General features: G+C 47.2%; 1 protein-coding gene and 1 long non-coding RNA gene across 3 annotated transcripts in view; one reads left to right on the forward strand and one right to left on the reverse strand.

Annotated features, from left to right (window-relative positions):
• The window catches only part of LOC113611796 (uncharacterized), a 67,650-nt gene extending 54,210 nt beyond the window's left edge, over positions 1 to 13,440 (forward strand). For both annotated transcript variants that reach the window (XR_003429599.1, XR_003429600.1), the window contains exon 3: positions 13,336 to 13,440. This is a non-coding gene — a long non-coding RNA (uncharacterized LOC113611796). The remainder of the gene's footprint in view (positions 1 to 13,335) is intronic.
• GJA5 (gap junction protein alpha 5) lies at positions 10,515 to 26,923 on the reverse strand. The gene is made up of 2 exons (XM_027091153.1): positions 26,831 to 26,923; positions 10,515 to 14,040 (listed from the first exon to the last, which is right to left on the reverse strand). Exon 2 carries the CDS (start codon positions 14,022 to 14,024, stop codon positions 12,948 to 12,950), a length of 1,077 nt encoding a protein of 358 aa, XP_026946954.1. The 5' UTR covers positions 14,025 to 14,040; positions 26,831 to 26,923; the 3' UTR covers positions 10,515 to 12,947.
• Between the last annotated feature and the right edge of the window lie 511 nt (positions 26,924 to 27,434).

Consider the following 27,434-nt stretch of genomic DNA (forward strand, 5'->3'; position numbering starts at 1 on the left):
AAGTGCCGTTTACAAGGGTTGCCAAAACATTACTGGGTGGTAAACCATCACTGAATGTAATGAAATGAAAGAAAATACATTTATCAGAACATGTCTCAAGGAGAACACTAAATTTGTTTCATTCATTTACTAAATAAATGTTTAGTTGTGCCTATTCCATTCTTTCAATCAATAGATATTATTCAGCACCTCAACTAACATGCCAGATATTGGTCTAGGCACTGAGTAATGAGCATGACAGAGTAAGTCTTTGCCATGGTGAAACTTCCATCTTAAAAGGGAGACAGACATACACCAGGATCTTAGGTCAAGTTTCTCACAAGCAGACACTGAGATGATTTCGGTTTAGTGATCTGTTAATGAAGTGGAAATTAAAGCTGATAAGGATAATTAAGAGATATGGGATGTTGTGCAGGGATGGGAAAATCCAGCTGGGCCTCAAACAATGGGAGTTAAGATGGAAATATATTTGTGAAACAAGGTTTCATTCAGATTTCAGTTACATAGAGTGATGTAGTCTATTCAAAAGATCAAGTTATTACCTCTGTACTCAAGTTTATTGCTTCAGAGTACCTCAGGGTAGCCGCCAATGAGTTGAGAGAAGCATGAGGATGAAGAAACAAAGAAATAAGGCAGCATTGAGACCTATGTCTAGGAGAGACTTCTGGGTACGGCTACTGGCACATAAAATTGACTGGAAGCAAATAGATTACAAGACTACTGTTTTTAAGAGAATTGCATTGTCAGAGAAATCATGATGCTGACCACCTAAACACAAAAGCAAAAATATAACAAAAACCAAAAACCACCTTGTAATATAAAATAGGTCTTAGGCTCCCAAATTTGTACTAGCTGAAAGCAATCTGTGAGTGCTGTGTAGTCCCAAGGATGGCCAGCCCAGCAATACTCACTGCTGATGAGACCATGGAGGAAAATGGACATGGACAAACCCTCCAAAGGTGAAGTCAGGTACCAGGAAGAACAATGGACAAGGAAATTCCTCCAGAGATCAGAATTAAGGTCTAAGCAAGGAATTTCACCCACACACTGGAGCAGACAGTCCTTACTGTGTCTACCCAGCAAGATTTCATCATTGGTATGAACAAGTGATTACCATGTGGCTCCTATTCCTCTGTTTTCTGAAAGGGAATTTTGTTGCATTTGTCCTGTTTCTGCCTCCACATTGTATTTTGAGTGGTGGTTAGTGGAGGGAAGATACTTGTCTTTGAGTTCTGAACCACAAGGAGGTATATCCAGACTTGCAAGAGAGAACTGTACCTCACCCAGACATCCTGGACTTTGAGCTGGATAAGGTGACTAGATGGGATTTTGAGTGTGTGTGTGTGTGTGTACACGCATTAAGTGTGTAACTATGGGAAGAAAGATATGAGCTGATATTTGATGACCAGTCTACCTGCCTTCAGACTGATAACATTAGACCTAGATGGCTAGCTGTCCACCCAGTATTCATATAGTATGGAATTGACACTGGGGTAGACTACATTTCCCAGCATCCCTTGTATCCATGTACCTAGCTATCACCAATGGAATATGAGTAGTAATGATGTCATTTCCAGGCTGAGACTTTTAAGAGCTGACGGCGGAAATCCATATTTTCTTCTCCTGTCTGCCACGTGAACGTTAAGAACTCTGAGTTTCTAGGGAAGAGTGGAGCCACAAGCTAGCTCCTAAACACTACATGAAGGAATTCTGCAACCCACCAAGAAGAAACATGTACATTGGACAATTACATGATCAAGACAGAGATATTTATTTGTGTTAAACTACTATTTTTTTTTTGTTACAGAAACTAGCATTACCATAATGCTAGAAACAACTTCATGTAAAATTCCACAACACTGAATCAAGCATTCATTAAGCCTACAAGTGATATTCCTGACAGAAGCATGGTGGGCAGAGATGGCAAAAGCATAAATATCTATTCCAACGAGAAGCAAATTTCTGCCCCCTTCATGATAAAAGGATTTAATGTAGTCAGCCTTCCAGGCAAGTGGTAGACAGGCACCTCTAGGTCGTGGTACCATATTGAGGGTTCAAGGTTAGTCAGTGCTTCTGGGAAGTTGGATACTCAGCAGTGATTGTGGCCAGGTCAGCCTAGATGAAGCCTATTGCATGTTGTAGACTTTCTATAAGCTTAACCCTGCCACCATGCTGAGGTTCATAACCTCACTGAGCAAATACTGAGGTGACTGGGAAAGAGGCTGACTAACATTCATAGGGCAGGATATCTTGTACACTGTTTGAGAGCCTCCTGCACTATGGACACCTTTGGGAGAACATTCTCATGGAACAAACCTATTTTCACATCCTGGGCTCATTATGACTGGTCCATTCATATACCTCTTTCCCAGAACTCTTTGTCATACATCCTTTGGTCTTATCCCTTCAAATTCCCTATTTTTCCAAATCATCAGTCATTAGAATTGTCTTCGATCCAGATGTCAGGTCATTTCCCCTTCTAGACAAGGTGCACCATGAAAGGAACCAGTCAAAGCTCTGCACAGTGGAAGGATTTCTCTCCTACAGTCCTTTAGGGCCAACCCTTAAATAGAGCTGTAAGCAGAATATTATTTATGGTTTTGATGCAAGACCACCTGTAGAACTGAAGGACTAATCTTGTCTCTCCAACATACTTGCTGGCCAGAACTATTCCTGTTCTTTAAGCAACTCACCAGCCTGAGAAAGGGTGTGCAGGGAGATGGGTGTGATCTCAGGGCAGGCTGCTATCTATCTACATGTACAAATGCCATCCTGTGTGATCTGCTAAGATGGTAGGGGGAGAGAGAGCCCCATTAAAGCTGCATGTGTAGTGGGACTGAGCACCGGACTAGAGAGGAGACGATGGTTACCGGTTCTGTCCCTAACTAGCTCTGAGGCTAGTCAAAAATCACTCTGTTATCTCACCTTTTAAAATGGGAATAATGGGGCTTCCCTGGTGGCTCAGTTGTTGAGAGTCCGCCTGCCAATGCAGGGAACATGGGATCGTGCCCCGGTCCGGGAGGATCCCACATGCCGTGGAGCGGCTGGGCCCGTGAGCCATGGCCACTGAGCCTGCGCGTCCGGAGCCTGTGCTCTGCAATGGGAGAGCCCACAACAGTAAGAGGCCCGCATATTGCAAAAAAAAAAAAAAAAAAAAAAGGGAATAATGATAACAGTGTTTTATTATGGCAGATTGTTTTCTTTTTCATTTATGCAGCAGGTGCTTCAGAGAGAGCCTGGCCTGTGAAGGGATCTGGGTTCTGGTCCCAGTTCTGCCACTAACTCACTGGGTGACTTTGGGCAACTCACACAAGATGGAAACTACATGAAAAAGACTTTAACTAAAAGAAAACTAAGTTTCTAACGGATCCATCTGAAGACAGGCTGGGCCGTCTTAGAAAATGGCATAATGATAACTTACATTTATTAAGTAATCATTTGATACTAGGTATTATTTGCTTAATTTATTCTTCACAGCAATCCTATGAGTTAAATACTATTAAACTATTTCATAGAGCTCAAAGAGGTCATGTAAGTAGAAATCCGGGCTCTGACCCTGGGTCTGGGAAGCCAGGCCAATTAAACCTAACCATTCGCAGGCTTTGCCAATGGAAGTGCCCAGGAGAAGCTGGACGACCTCTGGCAGGCAGTGGAGAGAAGGTCACAGCAGCAATCAGGAGGTTGGGCTGAATGGCAGCTCAGCACTGAGGTTCTAGAACCCTTGATTCTCCAGGGTTCAGTTTCCTGGAAAATAAGAGTTAAGTTTGATTGCTAGAGGCCTCTCCCTATTTAAAAATCCTATGATTCTTATGCTAGGGACAGTGAGCAACAGAAAAGAAATGTCAGATGTACTCTGACGTCCTGGGGTTTAGTCGGCAAGACGAGTCATATGCACATGAATCCATCTGCCCATGACCCAGTGCTCTGCTGGGTGGGAAGGGAAAGTCAGCAGGGTGGACAGAAGGTGTTGGAAGGAGTGAGCAGGGGACTTGGAATGGCAGGGTCTAAGTGGGTGCCAGGAAAAGGAAGCAGAAAGAGTGTGCGTTTGAAAAGCCAGAGGTGTTTTCCTTTGAAAGCTTAGCTGCCACCTGAGCAGCTCTCTCCACGCCCTGACAGCCCCCAGCCCCAGCTATCAGAGGGCGCCTTTCACTCTCTACCAGCTGAAGTGCCCTGACGGTCCAAACTCAACACCTCCATGCTCATGGTCTCCTGCCTGAGCCTGACACAGGAGGCCCAGAGAAAGGCCAGCATCGCTTTGGCTGCCTGCCTCTCCCAGAAAGTCCTTTGGGTTAAAGGCTGCTATAAATGTTAAGATAGAGGCCCCGTTGTGTGTGTGTGCGCGTGCATGCACGCACGTGTGTGTATGTGTATGTGTGTAGTAATTTTTTATTTTCCCCAAATCTTGAGACCATTTAAGGGATGGGGAAGAAGAGAGACAAGTTAGTGGCAATGAAGTCCTTGGTTAACTGAGGAGGGGAGAATAATTTCTTTCTACACTTTTAACTTCCTTTCCCACTGAAAATTCGAACAAAACTGGGGCGCTGTCATGGTGTGTCAGTGGTGGGCGGGAGGGGGGATGTCCTGGAAAGAGGGACGCAGGGGCACGATAGCCGCAACCAGCTTGGATATTTCCCAGGCAGAAGCTCCAGATCCACGGGGAGGGGAGCTCTTTGGATAAACCACTGTATAATCACACAGTGTCTGTTGGAGCGCAGTCACGTCACACTTTGACGCAGTGGAAGTTTCCGTCGGTGCCATTTCACCATGCGCTAGCAGTACAAAGAGAAGGACATGCCCTTTTGGAAACTAGTTTGTAGATTAAGTGAGGCGGCTGAAGACTATGTGGAATTCAGGGAAATAAAAGAGAACAAGTGCAGTTCAACTTGGCAGATGTTTTCTAGCATCTTCTGCCTGCCCAACATTGTCCTAAATGCTGTGAGGTACAGAGTCTTGGAGGTGAAGATCTATCCAGGTGGACAAGACTAACACACAAGAAACTATGAGAATCCCTATAAATGCTGGACTTCAGAATTCTATCAAATGTCAGGATTTGTGACCTACATACCGATACTTGTTCTAGGAGTGCAGTATCGCTACCAACCTTGATGCTCCAGGCTTGGTCTGAATGTTCTACAATTCTGAGTAGAGTGAAAACCACTAGATTTCAAAATGGAATCATTGGTTCAGTCTGGATTCCCCAGGGAGCAGAGCCTGAGGCAGAACTGTTGTGTTTACACTTCATCATGGTGTACAGTTTGGGAGCAAGGAGAGAGAGGCAGGGAAGGAGGTGGAGCCCATAGGAAGATGTGTTATTGAACCGGGCACTGCTAAGTGGGGTGCTCAATCCAAAGGGCTACACCCTGGAGAAGCCCTAATAACCAGGCCTTGGAACCACCAGGGTAGTGGTAGCAGGGGTAGAGGAAGGGCTTCTGTTTCCCCCTGTTCAGAGGTTTGCCCTGTGTTGCACTGATTATCCCCTACTTCTGGGTGTCCATGTGCCGGCATAGGTGCTGAGCAGATCTCTACTACTGTGTCAGTAGGTGCACCCTGGAGGGAGGTCAGATGCTCCTGTGTGCAGCTGGTCCACACCCACGGGCAGCTGGAATAAGAGGCAGGTAAGACTGAGAGGATCTGAAGTGATACATAAAAGTGGTCTAATATACCCATTACCCTCTCCTGGAGTGAATTTTGTTTAATAAATGAATAAATGTTCACAGAGACCTGAAACCTCTTAGTTATCTCTGGCTTCCTTCTCCTACCACCATCCTCACCCCATTCCTCACCAGTCACCAAGTCCCAATGGCTGAGGCTCTGTCTGTATCCCCTCACTTCATCCCCAGATTAAAGGGAGCCTCGTGGATAATCAGCCTCCAGGGTCTTCCCTCCGCAGCGTCTTGCTGCCATAGGCGACCTCAGGAACTGATCACCCCACTCCCCAGATGCCCGAAGAAACTCCATAGCTCCTTACCACCTACAAGGTGAAAGGCACACTTTCAAGAATCCTCCCACCTCTTGCCCTCATCTCCCCCAGTGTTCCCCTCTCAGCTCCTCCCAGCTCCTGGAACATACCACGCTATTTCTTCTCACTAGAAAGTCTTCTTTCTCTATGTAATGTTGGGCTGGCCAAAATGTTCGTTCGGGTATTTCCATACGCTGTTACAGAAAAACCCGAACGAAATTTTTGGCCAGCCCAATAAAACCTTATTCATTTCTCACAGCCCAGTTCAAGCAGCACCTACTCTGTGAAGCTTTCCCCGAGCTTTCCCTCTCCCGAGGTCCCCTCCCTGCTCTGAGAACCGCACTGCTGCTTTTCTCGTGCTTACCATACTGAGCTTGTCCCCTGGGCTTTGGCACCATTCTCCTCTCCTACTAGGTCTGAGCATCTGAGGGCAGGCTTCTCTCCCGCTGATATCCTTCTAAACCACCCAAACAGTGCATGGTTCATGGCCCTGACCTGACGTGGAGCGGACACTGTCCACACCCACCACACTGAGGGTGTGCAGGAGCTCATGGGTGCGCACGGTGCCTTCCACCCTCCCTCTGATGCTCAGCTATTTCCGGAGGCAGACCATCCACTGTCACACGGTCGGTAGCCCAGACCCTGGGGTGGGTGCCTCCTGCTTAATCTTATTCCATTTAAGGGTGGCAGTCAGAGCCCAAAGAAAGAAAAATGTTCCCAGGCATGAGAACTGCGGAAACGAAGAGAGGCAGCTCCTGGCAGCCGCCCCAGGGGAACACCAAATTTAGACCAAAGGTTGAATATAAATATAATTAAAATTTTTTAATTACAAAAATAGCATGATAATATTAAAATAGTTTAGAAAATAAGGAGAATTAAAGCACCCCCACAGATCCACCATACTGGCAAAACTGCTTTCATTTTTGTTTGTTCCTTTCAGGTCTTTGTTCTTATAAATACCTATTTTACTCATTGTAATCATGGTGTACATACAATTTTGTATCTCGCCTTTTTACTTAAGAATATATGATAAGCATTTAAGTGAAGCACACTGTAGACTGAGAGATGAGTGTTTGGAACCCAGCTCTACCGCCTACTAGCTGTGTAGGTTACTGACTCTTTTTCCTTATCTGTAAAGTGGGGTCAGCTGACCTTGTAGGATTAGCGTAAGGATGAAATGGTAATTCATGAAATCTCAGCACAGAACCTAGAAAAGAGTTAGCACTTAACAACTACAAGCGTGCTTCATAATTATTATCAAAATATGAGGGTTTTTAAAATGGACTTTTCCCTAGCAAGTCACACCCCAAACATTTTTTACATTGGTTTTCGAATGCAGAATTTTACCTCAAACATTTGTAAGCTTAAACCCCTCCAATTTATATTCCCGCTCATTTGAAGAAGAGTCCCAGGAAGGCATAAAGCAATTCCACCCTGCCCTGAACGTCCCCTGTTGGAACAGCAGCTGTCACCTAAGGGGATTTAGCAGTGGCCAGGCTGCAGTGCCCAGGGCGATGCGCTCTCCTGAATGGGTTCTCACATAGCTCTCAGTTGCTCTCTGAGGAAGCCCTTGTTAGCAAGTACGGGTGCCCTTTCACACAAGGGTCTTGAATGGGGGTAATGGAAAAGGTTGAAGGGACAGAGGGGACTTAAACCTTGTGTCCAAGCCATGACTTCCCCAGGGCTGTGCTGGCCTTATGTGTAGGTGAAGGAAGTAGATACCAGCTTGGGGTGATTTCAGAGCAATATTAGGTTCCAGGCCAAAAATCATCTCCCTGCCCACCACCATGCTTGCTGAGGTGCCTGGAAGTCTCACGATTGGTCCTTCCTGTGGTTTAAGGTTTTGAAGGCATCTATTAAATCATGTATATTACTGGCAATGACTTTATCAGCACCTTACTGAGGCTGATAATGTGCGCCCACCTTGTACTCTGTCCAAGACTCTGTCCTGATGGTCCGCCTAGTAATCCAGCCCCTAGGATGAAGCCCTGCTTTGCCCATGTCAACTGCCTCCTCTGAGTCTGGAGGTTTAGCTCCAAATCCAGATCCAGCGGAAAGATGTCCCAGCGGGGCCTGCCCGACCAGCGTCTTGCACGGCTGCTGTAGCCTGGCTTCCCTGCGGATGTGCTCCCCCTCCCTCCTCACTTCCCCCTCTCTGTGCACTCGATGTTTTGCTGTTTTGACTCCTCTGATGCCAAGGCTCCTCTGGACCATGCCTTGCTGGCTCCTTCCGAGCCCCTTTGGACACAGTCTTCTGCCTACCAGCCTGGACTCTAGGAAACAGGCCTAGTTTAGAAGGCCCCAAGTATGTTACAGGAATTGATACTGATGGAAATAATAGTTGCAACATCATATAGGGCTTTCTAGAATGTTAACATATGATATTTAGTTGTTTTAATTAAGACCTTTTGTATGTTCCTTTTGCTTCTCTGAGCAAAAAGACTTCTCTGTCCCTTGAGGCTTGGTGTGTTTTGCAACAGTTGGTGCCCAACAGTGTTGTTTTAGGTGCTATCTAGGTGCTGCTTGAATTATGTCTTTCAAAAATGTTGGACCAGATTGAGGTCAGGGACAGCTGGATTCTGCAGTTTCCTGGAAGGAACTTGCGTTCCCCTACCTGAGTTCTTCTCCTACTCATCAGTAGCTGGCTTCTTCTCAGCTCAGATTTCAGCCTCAAATTACCTCCTCAGAAAGGTCTTTCCGCCCATCCTATCTGAAGAAGGTCTCTCCCTCCACCTTTATTAGCTACCCCGCCCCCCAGTCTGTTTCTTTCTAGGCGCTTATCACAATTTGTAATTATTTTGTTCATTTACTTCTGTGAGGGAGTCTTCCCCACTAGGCTATAAGCTCCAAAAGGAGGGAACCGTACCTGTTCTATAAAATTGTATTCCTAAAGCCCAACAGAGTGCCACTTCAAAGTAGGTGCTCAATAAATATTTGTTGAATGCAAGTTTTTCTCTTTTCCAATTGAAATGACAAGAAAAAACTATAGACCATACTCATCTCTGCTGACCATCAGGTGACCAATGGGGATAAACTGTCGATCGTGTTCTATTTACGTAGCTGTCATTTGTAAATTTGTTTGTCCAATACATGGACAGTAAGGGCCAAATCATGGACTTAAATGCAGGCGCTTCCAGGATCTACCGGGGACTGGGAAGTGGGCACCTTATCTTTGGCTCCCCTCTTTAGTCTTGCTGTTTTCTTCATTTCTACGTCATGAAAGCAATCCTTCAAGACACCTGCCAAGTACCTGGTGCCCTTGTTCTTTCGTTTTCCCCTCTGCTATCAAAATCTGCTATTAAGAAGAAATCTGAAAACTCATTCATAATATGATTCTTCATAGTAGTGTTATTAACATTAACCACTTAAACACTTCAGTCATAGGAGTGAAACACTAGTGGTAGAAATTCTGGTCTTATCTGGCACTGGAGGAAGGAAATTAAGGAAAGGGGCCTGTAGGAGCCTACAACCCAAAGTGTGTTCATTAGATTAGTACTCAGCTTACCTCTTTAGTGGTGGACATTTAGAGAGGGAAAGGAAATAAAATGAGAGTAGATACATGAGGTTGAAATCTTACTCACTATAAAATAAGTCCCTTGGCTTTTGCAGTCTCGGTGTTACACAAACTGTCAAATGTTAATAGCTATGTTTATAAAACCAAGAGATTCTCTACTTCTTTTCTAGGAAGAAAAATGGATCCCAGGTGCATTTTCCAGTTAGACTGCTCAGGCACATTTGGGCTGAGCACCTTACCCTTGGATAGACTCCAGATGTTAGGAACACCCTTGAATCTCAACACTGGTGTCACAAGATGTGTTCTATGACCTCTTTGCTAACCCTGTTTACATGAGCTTTCTTTTTTTAAAAAATATGTTTTTATTTATTGGCTGCATTGGGTCTTCATTGCGGTGTGTGGGCTTCTCTCTACTTGTGGCACGTGGGCTCGGTAGTTGCGGCACGTGGGCTTAGTTGCCCCGCAGCAAGTGGGATCTTAGTTCCCTGACCAGAGATCAAACTGGAGTCCCCTGCATTGCAAAATGGATTCTTAATCACTGGACCACCAGGGAAGTCCCCATAAGAGCTTTCCTGCCCTGATAGACAAGACCACTTGGTAGTTCAGATAATACTTCCATTTGTTTTCTTCCCAGCCTTTGTTTCTTCCTCTAGGAAATGGTACCCATTTGCTGGTGAAGGACTGAGTGGTCCCTGGACCCTTTGTTTGGAGCAAGAATCATTTTTGCTCTTCCAAAGAGATGAGATTTCACCCAAAGAAGCCAGTGAGAAGCTGCCCACTGTCAGAGAAACTTCCTGGAACTCAGCTTCCATGTCTGTAAAATGGGGATACCCAGACCTATTTCACAGTGTCATCCTTGAGGTCTTCACTTCTCTAAAACCTTAGCCACTCTTTAAGGCTCAGGTCAGGTCTGTCCTCTTCTATTTAGTATTTTCCTATGTATCACTTCCTGGAGCCTTATAGTTCCTAGAATTGATAATCAATGAATTCCTATTTCATTCTATTCTAATTGTTTCCTCTATGTGGTTTAGTTGATCATCTTAGGTAGACTGTGAGCTCCATAAAGGCAAGTTCTGTAACCATCCCTCAGCATCCCAGGTTTTCAAATACTATGTATTCAACATAGCAACAAAAATAATGAAGATAATAACAATAATAACCATTTAATGACACTATTATTTCCCAGGCACTCTGCTGTACTCTTTATAAATAGTATCTCATTTAACAACCTATGAGGTAGATATTACTAGGTTCAGTTTACAGATGAGAAAACCAAGCTTCAGAGATTAAGGAGCTTGCTGGAGTCCAGCTGCAAATCAGCAGCTGGGATTTTCACGCTGGCATGTGTGATTCCAAAGCTCTTCGCAATACTGATCGACTGGTGACTGGCTCCAAATGCTCCCCTCCCCCACCAAGTCTCTTGTAGTCACAGCATGAAAGGGACACAAAGGAGAGATAAATGTAGGGCCAGACTTTATTAGGACAAACGACACATATTATTTCCTTTTTCCTTCCTGAGAGCCCCATCATCAGGACTGATCTCACAGAATTTCTAATCCAAGAACACTCATTTCACAAAACAAACACACTTCAGAGATGGAAGGAAAGAGAGTTTTTTTGCTTTGTTTTGGAGAGAGAGTCTTAATGCCAGTGCCAGAGAATAGATTAAAAGGTGTCCCCTCCAGGAACCTGGGATGACCAGTCATTCTTCCCTAAATGGCATCCCAGTCAGTTTCCTCCACCCCTCTACCCTCATCCTTCTCCCCACCCACCAATAACAACCAAGTATCAGCAGAGGGGCCCAGAGATGGGCAGGTGGGGCAGAGGCTGAAGCCTCCTTCTGAGCCTCTGTCCCGACCTCTCATGCTTCTCTCTTTAGGTTAATGACACTGAAAACAGTGAGACTCAGCCCCTCTGCCAGGCATCTGGAGGAAAGGGCAGGAAGACACAAGTGTCTCTAAGGCATGCTTTCCTTACTTCAGGACTTCCCTCCCTTTCCCCCAGCTTATCAGCATATACATACGCACACAAACACACACATGCATCTTAAAAAGTAACTGTCTCCCTACAAGTTTCGGCAGCCACTTCTGAGCATCCTTTACCTTCATCCAAAATGGCAACCACCTATTACAGATGGACTGAAGAGAGAAACCTGGCCAGTCCCTGGGAAGGCAGGGCTTTTCTGCAGTCCCCACTGCTTTTTTGGCAGTCTCTTTAGGAGCACTGGGGAGACACAGGCATCTCTGTGCTCTTAAACAAGGGCCCTGCCAAGAGAGCTGGAGATTCCCTTTCTGCTTTCGTGCCCCTGCTAAATCCTCCAGGGAAAGAGAGATATGGGGGCCTCCATAGTTGTCATCACACCTCCTCTTGGCACTCTAAGCTGGCAGTCAGCAAGGAAGCAAACAGGAGGGAAAAATAGTTTTCCAGTATTTTCTCTCCTTTTTCATTTTTATCTTCACAGCAGAATTATTTTTTTTTTCCCAAGGGGAATCTGAGAAGCACAATGCCCTCTTTGTTTTAATAAGACCTGGGGAAATTCCACTGGCCTCCATGGCTAGTGATCTGGTCAGAATGTGAGAGAGGATGATGGCTTCTTGGGCATCCTGGTCAATAAGGTTTTTAGGGGAGCACTGGATGGACAGCCAAGGGAGGACTGGAAGGGATGGTTTCTACCATCAGGTTGAACTGTAAAAGAGCTGCAGGTTGATACGTGGTGGCAGGAATGCCGGTGGAGTCAGTGTGCACAGTGACTCCCTAGGAGAGCTTTTCACCCCCCTCCCCGCCCTCGTTGTACACCCTGGCAGAAGGAAAGGCTGCAACATCATCAAGGTGAGACATTTGCCAGAGGTACATACCAAGGCACTTGTAAAGTTGAGGCTGCTGGTCGAGTTCTAAGGGCCTCTTTTTAAGTAAGACTGGGTAGAGGGAGGGGCAGCCAAGGGCATCCCATGGCAACCTGACCACCACCCCAAGGTATGGTTCAAGGAGACAACAGATTCAAGAGCACATATAATGCAAGTTCCTTGATTCATGCTCATTGCTGGCCAGGAACTTTGGGCTCTTCCTTGCAGGAGGAAGGGTGATCGGGTCAAGGACGCCAGAGGGGCTTAGAGAATCCATCTGGTGTGCGGCTGGTATGTAGAAAGTCATCCTATCCCCCTGGCTGTCCCTCCCAGGTCAGATTTGCCATGGTCCCCGTCCCCTCCTCTATCCCATTCGCTGAGTAATATGAAAGGCTTCACTGAGGATTCTGAGTGGAGGGTGAAGGAGCCTGGGTAGGTAGCCATGTCTCTTACTGCACCCACAAAGACCTGGTCATAGCTTCTGGAAAAAATGAGCAATGCCATTGAGATCCAGGGCCAAAACTGAGTAGAGCAGTGATGAGAATGAGAGAGATGGGGTCAGAAGGGACACACCTTCCCTCTCTGAGCCTCCTTTGTTCCCACCTGGTCCTGGTTCCGCCACACCGGTGGGTCACACTGATAGGTCATCTGACCTGGCCTTGCTGCTGGCCTTGCTGAGACGGCGCTTGTCACCCTGATAGCCATGGGGGAGGCGGTGACCTGGGGAGCCTTCATTGGGTACCTCAGGCTTCTGGGCATAACGGATATGAATGAAACCCTCCCCAGGAATCTGCTCCTGGCCTCGCACCTGCTCAGTGGCCAGGTTATCTGTGTTCTGCTGCGAGGCCATCTTGTTACTGAATGGATTGAAGAATTTCCCCCCAGGGCCATTCTCCAGGCACTGATTGAAGTCAGGGGGTGGTGTGCAGCTCTTGACTATGCGGGCAGAGGGACCAGGAAGCTGGCACTCATCCATGCCCTGCTGTGACTTGACAAATCGCTGTCTGATCTTTTTCCAGCCCAGGTGGTAGAGTTCAACAAGGCTGAGGAAAAGGGACAGTCCGGCCACAGCCAGCATAAAGACAATGAAGACATTCTTCTCCGTGGGCCGGGACACATAACAGTTGACAGGATGGGGACAGGGACTCCTGCGGCAGACGTGCAGGGTGTCCAGGAAGATGCCATAGAGGAGGTACTGGCCCACGATGAAGGCCACCTCCACGGTGGTGCGGATCAGGATGCTGCAGACGTAAGTGTTGAGCAGACTGCCCCGGAGCGGAATCTTTCCATTCGCTTCTTCCCAGCAGGACAGCTCTGTCTTCTCGGCCACTGGGTACTCGTAAGAGGCAGCGCCCCGAGCCTCTTTGGCCCTCTCGCCCTCCCGTAGCTTCCGCTTCTCCTGCATGCGCACCGTGTGCACGGCGTGGCCCAAGTACACTAGAGAGGGTGTGGAGACGAAGATGACCTGCAGCACCCAATAGCGAATGTGCGAGATGGGGAAGGCTTGGTCATAGCAGACGTTCTCGCAACCAGGCTGAATCGTATCACACTGGAAATCAGCCTGCTCGTCCCCCCAGGAGGACTCGGCAGCCGTGCCCAGCACCAGCATGCGGAATATGAAGAGGACGGTGAGCCAGACCTTACCGATCACCGTGGAATGCTTGTGTGCTTCCTCCAGGAACTCTCCCAGGAAGCTCCAGTCACCCATCTTGACGCCAAGACTCCTGCAAACGGGACAGAGAGAAAAATAGAGGGATGCTTTCTGCAAACATCTGGAAGGTCCAATCATGCTCTGTGATTCCACTGACCCATACCAATGCGTTCCTTAACAGAGTGCAGCTTAGAAGTCAGATTCACCTAAAAAGCTCTCTTCCTCCTCCCCCACCCGCAGCAAAAATGAAAGAGAAGACAAAGCAGTCATGATAGCAAGATTAGAGCATGATTCCCACGCTTTAATGGATCTAGAAATCACCTGAGATGTGTGTTATAATGTGGATTCTGTGCTGTTATCTCCAGAGATTCTACTCCAGGAGGTCTGGGATGGCCCCCAGGAATCTGGACTTGCAGCAAGAAGCCTAGATTATTCTGATGCAGGCAGTGCAAGGACCTCACCCGAGAAACACTGGAGTAGTGGAAAGAGCACAGGACAGGAGCCTGCAAATGTGACTCTGGACATTTACCTCACTGAGTCTGTTTCCTTGTCTGTAAAATGGGAAGAGCTACACCAGAGGACTTGGAGGGGTAAATGAGATGAGGTATGTGATACGCTGAAAATCATAATTCACGTGTTCCATGTGTTTGAGCTGCTGTCAGGTGGAAAATATATATATATATATTTCTGACTCCAGAGGCCAGAACTAGGTGGAAGAGAAAAAGGTGAGGGTGGGAGAGGCAAATTTGGCCCCTTAGGAAGCGTTTTCTGTTTCTATTTCTATTTCAGTAACGATCAGAGCCATCCAGCATGGGCCAACTCTATCGGGAGGTGGGAAACAAAAACATTCAAAGGTTTCACAGGTTCCCCCAGCTGGTTAGCAGCTGGCAGTGCTGATCTACACTTCACTGCAGTGCAGCCATTCCAGCTGTACAGCTCGGCTTGTCTTTCTGCAGACAGAAGGTTCCCACACACAGACCTGCTCACCCACACATCCAGAATAAACGCCCCAAACCTTTAAGTCCCACACAGAACCTTCCCTCATCAGGTCCTGGCATGCTTCTTCAGCCTCGTTTCCTGCCTATCCCCTTCAGTTGCCTTTGTTGTGTCCAGCATGCCAAGTCCTGGAAGGTTCCCAAATGCTCTCCGCTCAGCCACCTCCTACATGCTCCCTCACCCCTAGCTGCATCCCATTTACCCTTCAAAACTTAACCCAGTCATTGCTTTCCCAGCCCTCCCTGCTTCCTCAAGCTGAGCGTCTTCAGCTCTGTGGTGGCCCTGGGGACACTCAGTCCTCTCCCAGCACTTGCCATCTTGTTTTGTGATCCTCTGCCTGTCTGTGTTCTTCCAGTAGGAGCTCCTTGAGAACAGGAATTCTCTTGTCCTCTGTACCATCATCACCCGGCCCAGAGTGGGTACTTAGTGAATCTTAGTTGAGTGAATGAAGGAGGGGGTGGCAGGCACTGGTGTTTTCTACCCGGTGGCAAACCAATCCCCTGTTCCTTGCTGTGTCCCATAAGCAGGATGAGAAGGCCAGCTATCACTTTCTCAGCCTCCACTGCAGTTAGTTCTGGTCTGTGAGGTGTGGGGAGAGTCTGATGTGGAAGGATTGCTCTAGAAAATGTTTTACCATCCCCAGTAAATAGAGCCTCACTTGAAGTCCTCTTCACCCCCACGACTTCCTGCCTGTGGACAGTTTGTGTGAGTCAAGATGCCTGAAGCTTCCCAGAGAATCTCAGAAATGCCAACCAGTGCCCTGAGGCGTCTGAATCAACTCTTGAATCTTCTACCTCCAGAATTCTTACTTGATGAACAATAAATGTCCTCATGGCTTAAGCCTTTAATCAACCAGTCCTAATCAACAGAATGACCAAAAAAAAAGCGGGGGTGGGGGTGGGGGTGGGAATTGAAGGTAAATATTCTCTTCTTGGAATCTTAAAACCTCTGATAACGATGGGACCTTAGAGGTTGTCAAGTTCAAACTTTAACCTTCACATCTTTGCTGCCAGTGTGCCCCTGATTCCTATCCTATCCCAGTTCCTATCCTTATGCATATGAGGAGGGACAGGGCGAGGTTCCATATTTCACGGTCCAGGCTTTGGCTTCTGAGTTGATACCTTGACAGAGACCAGCCTCCCGGCTCTGTCTTCTCCCAGCCCTCCACTCCCCAACCCTGAGAGTACACAGCGTCCCCGGGAATGAGAGAGTCCATGAGTAAGCGGAAAGGGCCTTATCTCTGTTCCCTTCCATATCAAAGACCCTTCCAAGTCTTGAGCCCTTTCCTCTGGTTTGTGATCAGACATTTGCCCTTTTCCTCACATGATGAAGGGCCCCCTCCATCGCCTCCAAAAGTGGAAAATTGTGGCGCGTTAGTCCAAAAGGAAAATGACTGATTAGATAAGAGTCTGAATGGTCTGTGATCCCTTCTGGGCACGTGTGCAGTGTTCAGCACCTTCAGGGTCATCAGCACGCATGTGAAGGCCAGGATGTGGCGAGTGTCAGAGAGAAGGGAGGGAGAGAAGGGGAGAGAGGAGGAGCAAAAAGAGGGAAAAGACAAGGGGGAGTTGGAAATGGGAGAAAAGAGATCCTGTAACCATTAAGGGAAGTTAATTTGGGGGTTAGCTAAATGGAGTTTAAATCCCTGTGAATATCTGCTGAGCTTGGGGAAGTTACTGGATCTGTGTCTCAACCTCCTCACCTGTGAAATGGATATACTATCATTTAGCTCATAGAGTATTATGAGGCGATAGGTGAAAAGCACTTAGCACAGTGCTCAGAATATAAGAACTGAATAAAAGGCAGCCATGACTAGCAAGGAAAGTGGTGGGGCAGGACAAGAATAGGAGAAAGTGGAAGGTAGAGAGATGTGCATTACCAAGAAGAGAGAAACAGATGGAAGAGAAGAAGGGGAGAAAGCCAGAAGGAAAGAGAAATGGCAATCAAAAAGAAAGAAAGAGAGAAACAAATGTTATATTCTTCCAGGATTTGGGGCAAGTTTTCCAAACTCTCCTCAACTTCTGAAGATTTTCCCCTTGATCTTCTGACTCTGTCACTCATTCCTTGCAAGTCCCCAAGGAAATATATAAATAGTTCAAGGCAAAGAATGTGATGCTTTGGTCTAGTCTGCCAAGAGGTTTGCCTGCTGACTGCCTCACTTGTAGCCCAAGGAGTCCCACCTGGAAGAAGTAAAACACAGGTACAAGAAAGGAACGTCGCAGAATATCAGAAAGACAGTCTTAGGATGCCTCATCGGGAGAGAACAAGAGAAACTAACTAGCTGGGGAGGTGTGGGCTAGGGCAGACCCCGTGGGCCCTGGCAGCAGTATATAGGGTGAAAAACCTCTCGTTTGCTGCATCCTGGATGACTCAAACAAGGTCAGAGAAACTTAACATTGCTATCATGTACCAGCTGCTCAGCTTATAATATGAAAGGTCCCCGGCTGAAGTCAGTTTCCCAACACCTCTGGGTCCCTTTGGACCCCCGACAAACTCAGCCAAAGAAACTTGTAGATTAGACACTGATTGAGTTTTCTGGGTGTACAGCACATAAAACGTTTTGTAGATTATTATCCATTTCTTGGCAGGAAGTGTGTTAGGAGGGGCAAAGGCAGCCGCCCATGCCATGAATAAATTCTGTCAAATAAAAATGGTAGTATACCCCACTGCTTTATCTGTGACCTTCACTGGCTTCCTACTGCTTATAAAGTCCAAACGATTTAACTTGCACTTGAGACCCTCCACGGCGCAGCCTCATCCATTCTATTTCTGCTGTTCCCCTCACATACTCAGTACTTAAGCTACACAACTCCCCACACGTGTATTCATGGCCCACAGTTTCTCACCTCTTTATCTTGGCTCCCCATGTTGCCTCTGCCTACGATGTCCTTCCCTTTCGTTCATTCATTTAATAAGTTTGTTGAGTGGTTACCAGTTACCAGGTATCATGCAGTGATGATGGCACTGAAGATGCAACAATTAAAAAGACAAGCAAGGAGTCCCTGCCTTTACTGAGCTTAACTGCCTTTATTTCCCTTAATTAAGGAGAGAGAACAAACACATAATTGCAAGAAAGCACGATGTGTGTTGACATTAGGGAGACACAGGGGGCTATGGGAATGTAAGGCGGGTTGACTCTGGTTCAGGGTGGGGCCTGGACCCTCCATAGAGCCCTGGGTAATTGAATTCTACAGCCCTTTGCAACTGATGCAAGTTCTGAAGTCCCCAAGGCAAAGAGAGATGTTCCCTAGAACCTGGACAAGAACATCCCAACTCTGAACGTTCTTTACTCCAAGACCTTCCACATCCTCTTTTAATGCGTCATGTCCTGGGACAAAGCAAACATTTTGGAGAAGTCATTAGGGAACGTCTTTGGTAATAGTAACATTACACCTGGAGAAGAGGGAAAGGGCCAGAGGAAGGTATTTGTGCATAGTGAGCATGAATCATTTTGTGCCTTTACTTCATGTATTATATGGCTAGAAATAAAATTCAGGGTCTACGTTCCCAGTCTGGTGCTCCTCCATGTGGGCACTGTTGCCACCCTAGGTAGCCACTGTTTTTAAAGACAACCAATTTAGAGCAAAACCCAAATTAACATGAGCTCATAGCCAGCACCTCTTCTTCTGACCCCACAGATCTAGGTGGAAATGGAGACGTCTTTGCAAATTGCTCTCGTCCCTCTTGGACGTCTCCCGAACTCTGAAGATGCTAAATTACCATGCAGCAGGCAGGATGCATTCCCACGCTGGGTTATGTGCTGCCTTACACTTGTTCTCCAAAAGCTTCTTGTCTAACAGCCAACCCGCAAGTATTTTTTCTGAGTCCCTACTATGTGTCTACTACCGTTCTGGGTACTGAAATAATACCTCACGGGTCCCAGGCCTGGCAAATACTAGGCACACAGCGATATCTGTTAGATTAATAAACAGATCAGGCATGATTCCTGCCCTCAAGGATTTAACGGCTTTTTGCCTTAGATGGGTAGTAGAATTCTCAAAGTCAAAAGCCTGTCTTCTGCTTTGTATTCTTATTGCATTAGGCTTTCTCATTAGGTGCATAATAAATGCTTTCTTAATAATTGAAAAAAAATGTTTGGTCTGGCAGTAAGATTGCATTACCTCTGACAAAGCCCCCAAATGGGGTGCGGACATAAGGCACTGCACTCGGTGGTCACCCCGCTCGTTGCAGTCCTTTAGTAGTGGCTGCAGCATAAGCTAGGCAGGCTGCAGGTGACAGGTGCGCCACACAGCTGAAACTGCACCCCCATCTCTCCTGCTCAAGAAGACATGTTGCAAGTGAGCAAGAAGCTACCATGGGGATGCCTTGAAAATTCTCTTCCTTCTGTTGATTCTAATTCTGTCCTCTGAAACCAAATACAACAGCCCTTACGATTTGACAACAATTTCTGTGGCCCCCCACGTCAGCAGCCGGGCCTTGGGTTAAATGGTAAAACCATTGGGATTTCACACACCTAAGGAGAATTATTTGCTCTGCTGTGTATTATCTCTCCAACTCAACCCTGAGTCCTTGAAGACAAGCCCCGTAACTGTTCATCACTGGATCCTCCCCCGAATCACCTTACCCTCTCTTCCCCCTTATTGCTTAATATCTTGCCCTGCACCTGACAGGTCGATTCATATACATTTTGGGGGGATCTTCCCGGACCGGGGCACGAACCCGTGTCCCCTGCATCGGCAGGTGGACTCTCAACCACTGCGCCACCAGGGAAGACCTCGTGTACTTTTTAGAAACAACAGTGGATGAATGACAGCATTCAGGTCACTCAAAACACCTAATGCCACTAGAGGCACCTCCCTGGGAAGCTGGCTCTAGGGACATCTGCACAATGACTATGGTGACCTGGACACCAGGGAGAGAAAAGCCACTGAGCCGTCCTTCTGCCCATGAGAGAGTCCTCCACTTGGCTCAGCAGGACTGAACATGTCTAGAGCAGAGACTTGGTCACCATGGACTATTCTTTCTCTGCCTCCCCCACATCACTGGGAAACTCACCCAAGTTTGTCAACATTAGATTTTAAGACCACTCTGCAGAGGCTGAGTCTAATTCTGGACAATGACACATGTACTGGATAGTATCTAACAGACCTCTGGTTCTCAATAAAGATTGTTATTCACAGTAATAGTAACAATCCCCTGGGCCCATGCTCTAATTCCTCTCACCATACAGTGGAATGCGGCAAGGGCAGGGTTGACTTGCTTCCCAATGAAGAGAATTCTGTTGTAAAAGGACCCAAAGGGCCTCACTCAAAGGATGCCTTAGACATGGTATCATGTCAGTGCAGCTCGGTTCAGAAAGTGTTTGTGCGCCCCAATGCTACACCAGACATCAAAGGTGGCTTTATAAAGTGAAGTGCCAACTATAACCATCATCTTGGAACTCTTTTGGAGCTTATTCACTAATGTACATTTTTCTAATCTTCCCTCACCCCAGTAGTTTCTCCCTAAGATGATATGTAGGGAGGATTACATGAGAGAGCGGTCTTGGTCCTCAGCTACCTCATCAATCTTTATTATCCTTCGAGATTCTCAGCTTCATTTGCTAGTTTACCCAGAGTTACACAAAAAGAGAATTTGAATCTAGGTGATAATAACAATAATTATAAGAAAACCTAACACTCATTGAGACCCTTCTATGTGCCAGACACTCTGCAAGTTTCTTGATATATATGTATTCTCATTTGATTCTCACAGTAATTGGAGGAACTAGGGACTGCCCCCGTCCCCTTCTTACAAGGCTCAGAGAGGGTGTTTTGAGCAAAATCACTTGAGGATGACTTGCTAGTAAGCGGTGAAGTTGTCACCAAAGCCAGCTGTTGTCTCTTCTGACAGTGATGCCCCTGCCTTCAGAGCTGTACTAGATTCTATCTAACTCACCTTAAGTTCCTTTCTTTGAAAAGCCTTACTCATCGAAAGCTGGCCTCTGTTACACAAGATAACTGCCACAGGGATAGTTGTGAGCTAACTATTAGAATACAGAGTTGATTTGTGCAGGGTTAAGGGTAACTCTTACATTTAGAATTCTCATTCTTTTCCTGATTTAGGTTTGGGGTAGCTACTTCAACCAGATAGATGTATGATATACCTACAGCTACCGAGTTGGGCAGTGTGGGCAACTTTCTCAGAATGAAAAGTCCAGAGGGGGCCTGCACCCCTGAACCTTGACCACTAGAGAGGGGAGAGGGAGCTAGAGATGAGAGAGAGGGAAAAAGAGACAGATGGAGGAGATTAACTATCACTTTAGTCTTCCTGCTACTCCAGCCAAGGCAGATAATTAACTCCTCTTTAAATTTTATTATTTGATTATGGTAAGGACAGAGTGGTCCACTCAGAGATCCTGCCGGCCGACAGTCGTTTCAAAGCCAAGGAGGTAGAAGGGAGCAGGCAAAGTAGAGAAAGAGAATTATGCGAGGATAAGTAATTTTCTTCTTAAAAAGTTAGGAGAAGACATATTTACAAGGAATGGTTGGGAGGGGCTGGCAAATGGAGATATTCAATTACAATGAACTATCAGGAGGTCTTTATTAATTACCGGAAGGGGTTGATTAATACCTATGCAGTTATTAATGAAAATTATATTTACGAAATGCTTTATTATTTCCAACATCTTGTCATTGATTCATAGTACAGTAGAGCTAAAAAGGATCTAGGGATCAAGCGAACTCAACCCTTTATTTCTATACAAGATGAAGACAAAGGTCCGGGGAAGTTAAGTAATCATAATAACAGATATCACTAAGTTGAGTGCTTTCCATGTGTGAAGCATTTTATAACTATACTTTATAGCTATATATATATTATATAACTATATATAGTTATTATATATAGTATTATATAACTATACTAACTATACTAACTCTTACATGACATTAACATTACTTTCTAACCATTACTTCAGCCCTGCTAGGAAAGCAGTATTATACCATTTTACAGCCAAGAAAACTGAGACTCAGAATTTAAGTAACTTGTACAGTCACACAAGTAGCAAATGCTGCATCAGGGACTTGAACCTGGTCTGCCTGGCTCCTGCCTTTCTCTCTGTGTCTCTCTTTTTTTTTTTTTTAACGTCTTTATTGGGGTATAATTGCTTTACAATGGTGTGTTAGTTTCTGCTTTATAACAAAGTGAATCAGTCATACATATACATATGTTCCCATATCTCTTCCCTCTTGCGTCTCCCTCCCTCCCACCCTCCCTATCCCACCCCTCTAGGTGGTCACAAAGCACCGAGCTGATCTCCCTGTGCTATGCGGCTGCTTCCCACTAGCTATCTACCTTACGTTTGGTAGTGTATATATGTCCATGCCTCTCTCTCGCTTTGTCACAGCTCACCCTGTGTCTCTTAAAGGGAAAGAAAAGCAAAGAGGCCCTAGGACTGATAGGACTGACAGCTGGTGACAAACCTGTGACCAGAGCTCCAGTGTCTTAACCCCCCAGCAGATCTTTTCCCGTCAGAGGCCCAGGGTTTTCCTTTTAGCCTCTGGCTTGTGGATTGGCCGTCCCTTGCATATGCTGTTCCTAGAATTGATGGTCACGTGGAGGCCTTCAGCCCAGAGTGGTCAGGATTCCCAGACTCTGCAGCATCTGCCACCCTTTGGCCAGAATTCACATATAGAAAGTTATTTCCTTTTTTAGCCAGTAAGTGTTCTTGGCTGCGGCCGTGTCGACTGCCGGGCTCTTGGCTGGCCGGACAGCAGGCTCTGGTGTTCCCCTGATGTCAGATCGTAACAACAGCAACGGGAACAGAAAGAGTTAGGTGGTGGGACTCGTGGTTCCCAGGAAGAGTGGGAATCGAACCTTGCTTCCATCACCCTCTAGTTGTGTGACCTCAGGCAAGTAACATAACCTCTCAGTTTCCTCTACATCTGAAAAAAGGAGAATGTTTACTCATGGGGATTGAACAATGTGTGAGTAAGTGGAAACATCTAGAACAGTAATTGGCACATAGTAGACACTCAATAATGTTAGTTCCTTGTTTTCTTTTCTGCCGTTTCCAGTAAAAACTCCTCTCAAACATGACCCAACTAGTCAACTTGATGCAGCATTTGACATGCAGCAGGCCGGTTAGAGGGACACAGCAAGGACGCCCTATGTGCCACCAAGTGGGGGAGGGTGACTATCAGAGGTGGGGAAAACATGGGCAACGGGAAGGATATTAATTTAACTCTAAATCAGTTATTTCACTAGGTGGAAAGAAGAGAGGCGGGGTGGAGAGGAAGGGAGGTGTAGAAACCCACTCCAATCAGGTCCCTTGTGTTCTCGTAATTGGTCGAGCCTGTCCTGCCCCTGAACTTTTCTTTAACTCGAGCTTTGGGGCCTAGAGATGGACTCCACATGAGTCCATATTATAAAATATGTGCTTCATATAATTCCCTCCTTCTGAGGAGCTGCAGCACTTTGGAATCTGATCACCAATCCAAAGGCATGTCCACAAGTGTAGGTTTGAAGCTAGCTCAGTTCTACTTGAAAGAGAAATAGGAGGTTGTCTACTCTGTGATCTGAGGAGAAGAGGCATCCTGACCCCTAAACACACCTGTCCTCTCCTGAAGTCCTGAATCATGAAGATGCCAGGTTGGATTAAGATTCTCTAAGTCCTCTGTGGACAAAAGAGCCTCAGAAGAGAGGCTCTTTCTGGTTCCAGCTATTTCTTTGTGACTCTAGTCAAGACATTCCCCCTCCCTGAGCCTGAGTTCACTCATGGGTAAAACTAAGTGGTTGAGCTGGATGGTTGCTAAGGCCTTTCCAGCTCTAAGTTAGAACATCTGGGGAACATGTGTGACTCGCCCAATTGCGATGGTGTGGCAAATTAGTGGCAAAGTGACAAAGCCAAGAGGCGAATCCAGATATTCTGGCTCTCAACTTAGAGGTCAGCAAAAGTCGACCCAGAAAAAAAATCTGTGGTCATAAAAACCAAGCAGTACCTTCTCAGAATTTCATGTCATGGTGAGCCTTCACTGTGGAAAGGCCTTTACATCAAATGAGTCTCAATTCAAAGAGACTTGGACTGAGCACCAGGTGACCTGGATTCCACTCTATTGTTCTGTTATTCATTGAGCATTTACTATGGGGTAGCCATTTAAAATACATTATTTTATTTAATCTTCATAAAACCTTACAAGGAAATTATTTATTATTAACCTCTTTGACAGATGAAGAAACTGAGGATCGGAGACATTAAATAATTTTCCCAAGGTTTACACAGCTGAAATTTTAACCCAAATGTGATTCCAAATGCCTAGGCCCTTCCTTCTGCCTTACCCCTGAATCAGATAAACTCTAAGATGCCTCTGTGTTATTTCAGTACCTCTGATTCTGAGACCTCCTGACTCCCTTTCCTTATGAAGGTGAGTGGATTATTGAAGGCTGAATTTTTCTTCCCCATGAGTTGCTAAAATGTCAGAAACAATTGATTCACGAAGTGGCATAAAGTGGTCATTTGCCAGGAGCCAGCAGCTTCTGACTGTAGAAAGGAAGTCACCTTCCTTCCTAGGAGAACTGAAGCTTTCCCGGGAAAGTGGGCATCTCTCCCCTTCAGTCAGTTCAATCCTGGAGCCCAGAGTGGAGCCAGTTCATACAGAGAGTTGCTGGACTCCCCGGTGGGGGAGTTCTTTCCTGGGACGGAAGGCAGAGCCTGGGCCTTGGGTCTCCCTGGCCCTAAGGACTGCAGGTCTTCTAGTTCCTGTCCTGATCGATCCACACAGACAGGCTCCCTGCCCTGTGTTAACTGGCTGGGCCCAGAGCGGGGATCAGTCAGGACCCAAGAGGCCAGGCTGCCCTGCGGTAGCCCGGCTGGCTGCGAGAGCCCAGGACCCTCCACGGCATGTGCCCCCCACCAGCCGGCGGAGATGAGCAGGAGCAGGTGGGCAGGTGGTGTCACTGCCAGGAAGCAGGATTACAGAGATGCTTCCATGCAGGAAGCAGGGAGGTTTGGGGAGAAATGGAGGCTCAGAAAACACAGCCAAGGATGGAAGGCAGAAGAGCCCTAGGTGTGCGTGAACAGAGCGGGATGTTCTCCCAACTCAACTGGCCCTGACTCACTGTGTCGTCTTCAACAAGTCACTTGCCTTTTCTAGGCCTTGTTTTCCTTATTTGTCAAAGAAGAAGTTGACTGGCAATCTAGGAGACCTCTTCCGGTTCTAATGGCCTAGGACTTTAGACCAGTACCTGGCAGGGGGACAGGAGTGAGGCAGTTAGGAGACAAGAACAATAACCAGTCTCAACAGCCCAGCAAGAACATCTCTGGGGTTCCAAGCCAGCGGCCAAGCTGGGCAACACAGTTGCGTTACTGCCGTGGCTCTCTGAACTTCACGCGTCTCGGGGAGGGGATGCCCTGAGGGTGCCGGTTTGGAAACCAGGAAACACACGTCCCGGTACTGCCTGCCGTATGCCCAGTGGTCACTGGAGCTGCTCTACAGCTGCTGAGTGAGGAAAAGGCTTGGAGGATCAGCGAGGGGAGAAGGCTCCGGACAGCAATGCCACCGCAGGGAACCTGGCCGGAGGGTGGAGAGAGCTGTCCCACGAGAACAGGGTCTGGGCTGGGCTGTGACTCCAGGATTAGTGGGTGGAAGAGATGGCGACCACTTGGCCTGATGATGTGAAAGTTAAGCTAGGATGCTTCTAAAGACCAGCTTGTGTCCCCAGCCGTGAAGCCACCACCCCAGGCAGATGGGGGTGGCCTTGGTTTCTTCTCTGTTCAGTGTCACTGGCTTCCTCCCCGGCCTCCGACCCCCTGCCCAGCGCTCCCCACACTGCCCTTCCTTCTCTTAGGCCAGTCGGGCCCGCTGTGCCAGAGCTGTGCTCAGGAGACAGCCCAGTGAGATGCTGACGGGTCAGAACCAAGAACTCCTCCATTATGACAGGATACTGAGAGAGGGGGGACGAAGGAAAAAGTGAACAAAGGCACAGTAAGGATGTAAACTCCTGTGTCAGCCTCCCCTTTTGTAGTGGTTCTGAGGTGCATTTGAGCTAAGGAATCTCAGCCTTGGACAGTGTTACTGCTGAAGGGAACCAGAGGGATCCTGCTACTTCAAACCTTTCATTTTACAGATGAGGAAACTGAGGCCCAGAAGGGGGAACTGTCTGGCCTAAGGTCACACAGCCCCTCAGTGCACCAGAGCCCAGGTCTCTTGGGCCCTGAGTCCAGGCTCCTTTACCACATGCTCGGAAGGGAGATCAAGGGGCTGTCAGGAACCTTCCTGCCCTGCGCCCAGCAGGAAAGGAGACCTTGCGGTGGGCACCTCTCCCCGGCTTCCTCTCCGGATCTCACCAGCCTCTTTCCTCCAACAGCAAGTGACCAGATTGCTCACAATGGACAGCGGGGACATGATACTCCATAGGAAACTAAGCAGGGAATATTTTTAAACCATCCAACATGCCCTGGGGGGGGAAAAATCAAAACACTTTCCTAGATGCTGTGGAAAGCATTTCAAAAAGAATTCCAAGCCTAGAGGAAGCATGGTAAAACAGCGATGGCTTGGGTTTTTAAAGGGCCAATGCCAATCTTCACAAAAGTGCCTGGAAATGACCTGGTGTCCTGCTTGTAAGATGCCCCTGGAGCACGGCGCATCTGTGAGAGGTAGATGGACGGCAAAGGCCCTCCGCTTGCATTTCTACAGCTCCTTCTAAATTGAGTAAGTGATTTATCTGCTGCTTCATAAGCTGTTCTCTTTAATATACCCAAAGCTCACCATCACAGGGACTGCTGAGAGGGGCAGGGAGGAAACCCACAGGTGCAGAGAGAGAGTTTTGCTGTGATCCAGCAACAAAGCTGGAGATTCAAGGCTCTCTCTCTGCCTCTCTCCCATCAACTGGTAGTTTTATCTCTTAAAGTTCAAGTTTCCCCTTACCTTCCTCTTTTCCTCCTGTCTGGAATTCCAGTTGGCTTCTTGGTTCTCTGGCCGCCTCTCCCCCGCTGCCCACTCTTCCTTGCTCTCCAGCCTGTCGGTCGTTCCTCTCCCACCCTCTTTTTAATCGCTATCTGTCACCCTCCCTCCGCCCACTTCTTCCTACTCTTTCTCTCTCCTCCCCCTTCCCCCTCGAGATCCCTCCCTCCCCTCTCTCTCTTGTGCTCCTAGAATCTTTGCTCATTTAATGAGTTTTCTCCCGTCTACCTCCTTGCAGCCTCTCCTCGCCGCGTTCTCCCCAGAAGGAGACTGAGTCCTCCTCCTCCCCCCCCTGCCCTGCCCCTGTCACCGTCACCACAGTCCTCGCGCTGGCCCCCTCTCCCTCCGGCTGGTGGTGCGCTGCCTCTCTAGTCTTTGCCTGCTCAACCTCTGCCGGGCCACTTTCCTAGGGCGTCAGCGGGAAAGCTGGCACTACCCTGGAGATCCCTTTTCCCCATCCTTTTCCTGTCATCAGAAAAAAAGAGTGCTCATTCCCAGAGCGGGTCTTTTGGGAAACCTCTACTATGCCCACACGAGTGAGCCGAGATTCACAAGTCACAAACACCCA

Source organism: Aethalodelphis obliquidens, unplaced genomic scaffold, assembly GCF_003676395.1.
Source record: "Aethalodelphis obliquidens isolate GAN/ISIS:26980383/991018 unplaced genomic scaffold, ASM367639v1 scaffold70, whole genome shotgun sequence".
Classification (NCBI taxonomy): Eukaryota; Metazoa; Chordata; class Mammalia; order Artiodactyla; family Delphinidae; genus Aethalodelphis; species Aethalodelphis obliquidens.

Excerpts from the sequence above, each read along its gene's own strand:
- GJA5 (XM_027091153.1), bottom strand. The coding sequence starts at position 14,024 with ATGGGTGACTGGAGCTTCCTGGGAGAGTTCCTGGAGGAAGCACACAAG.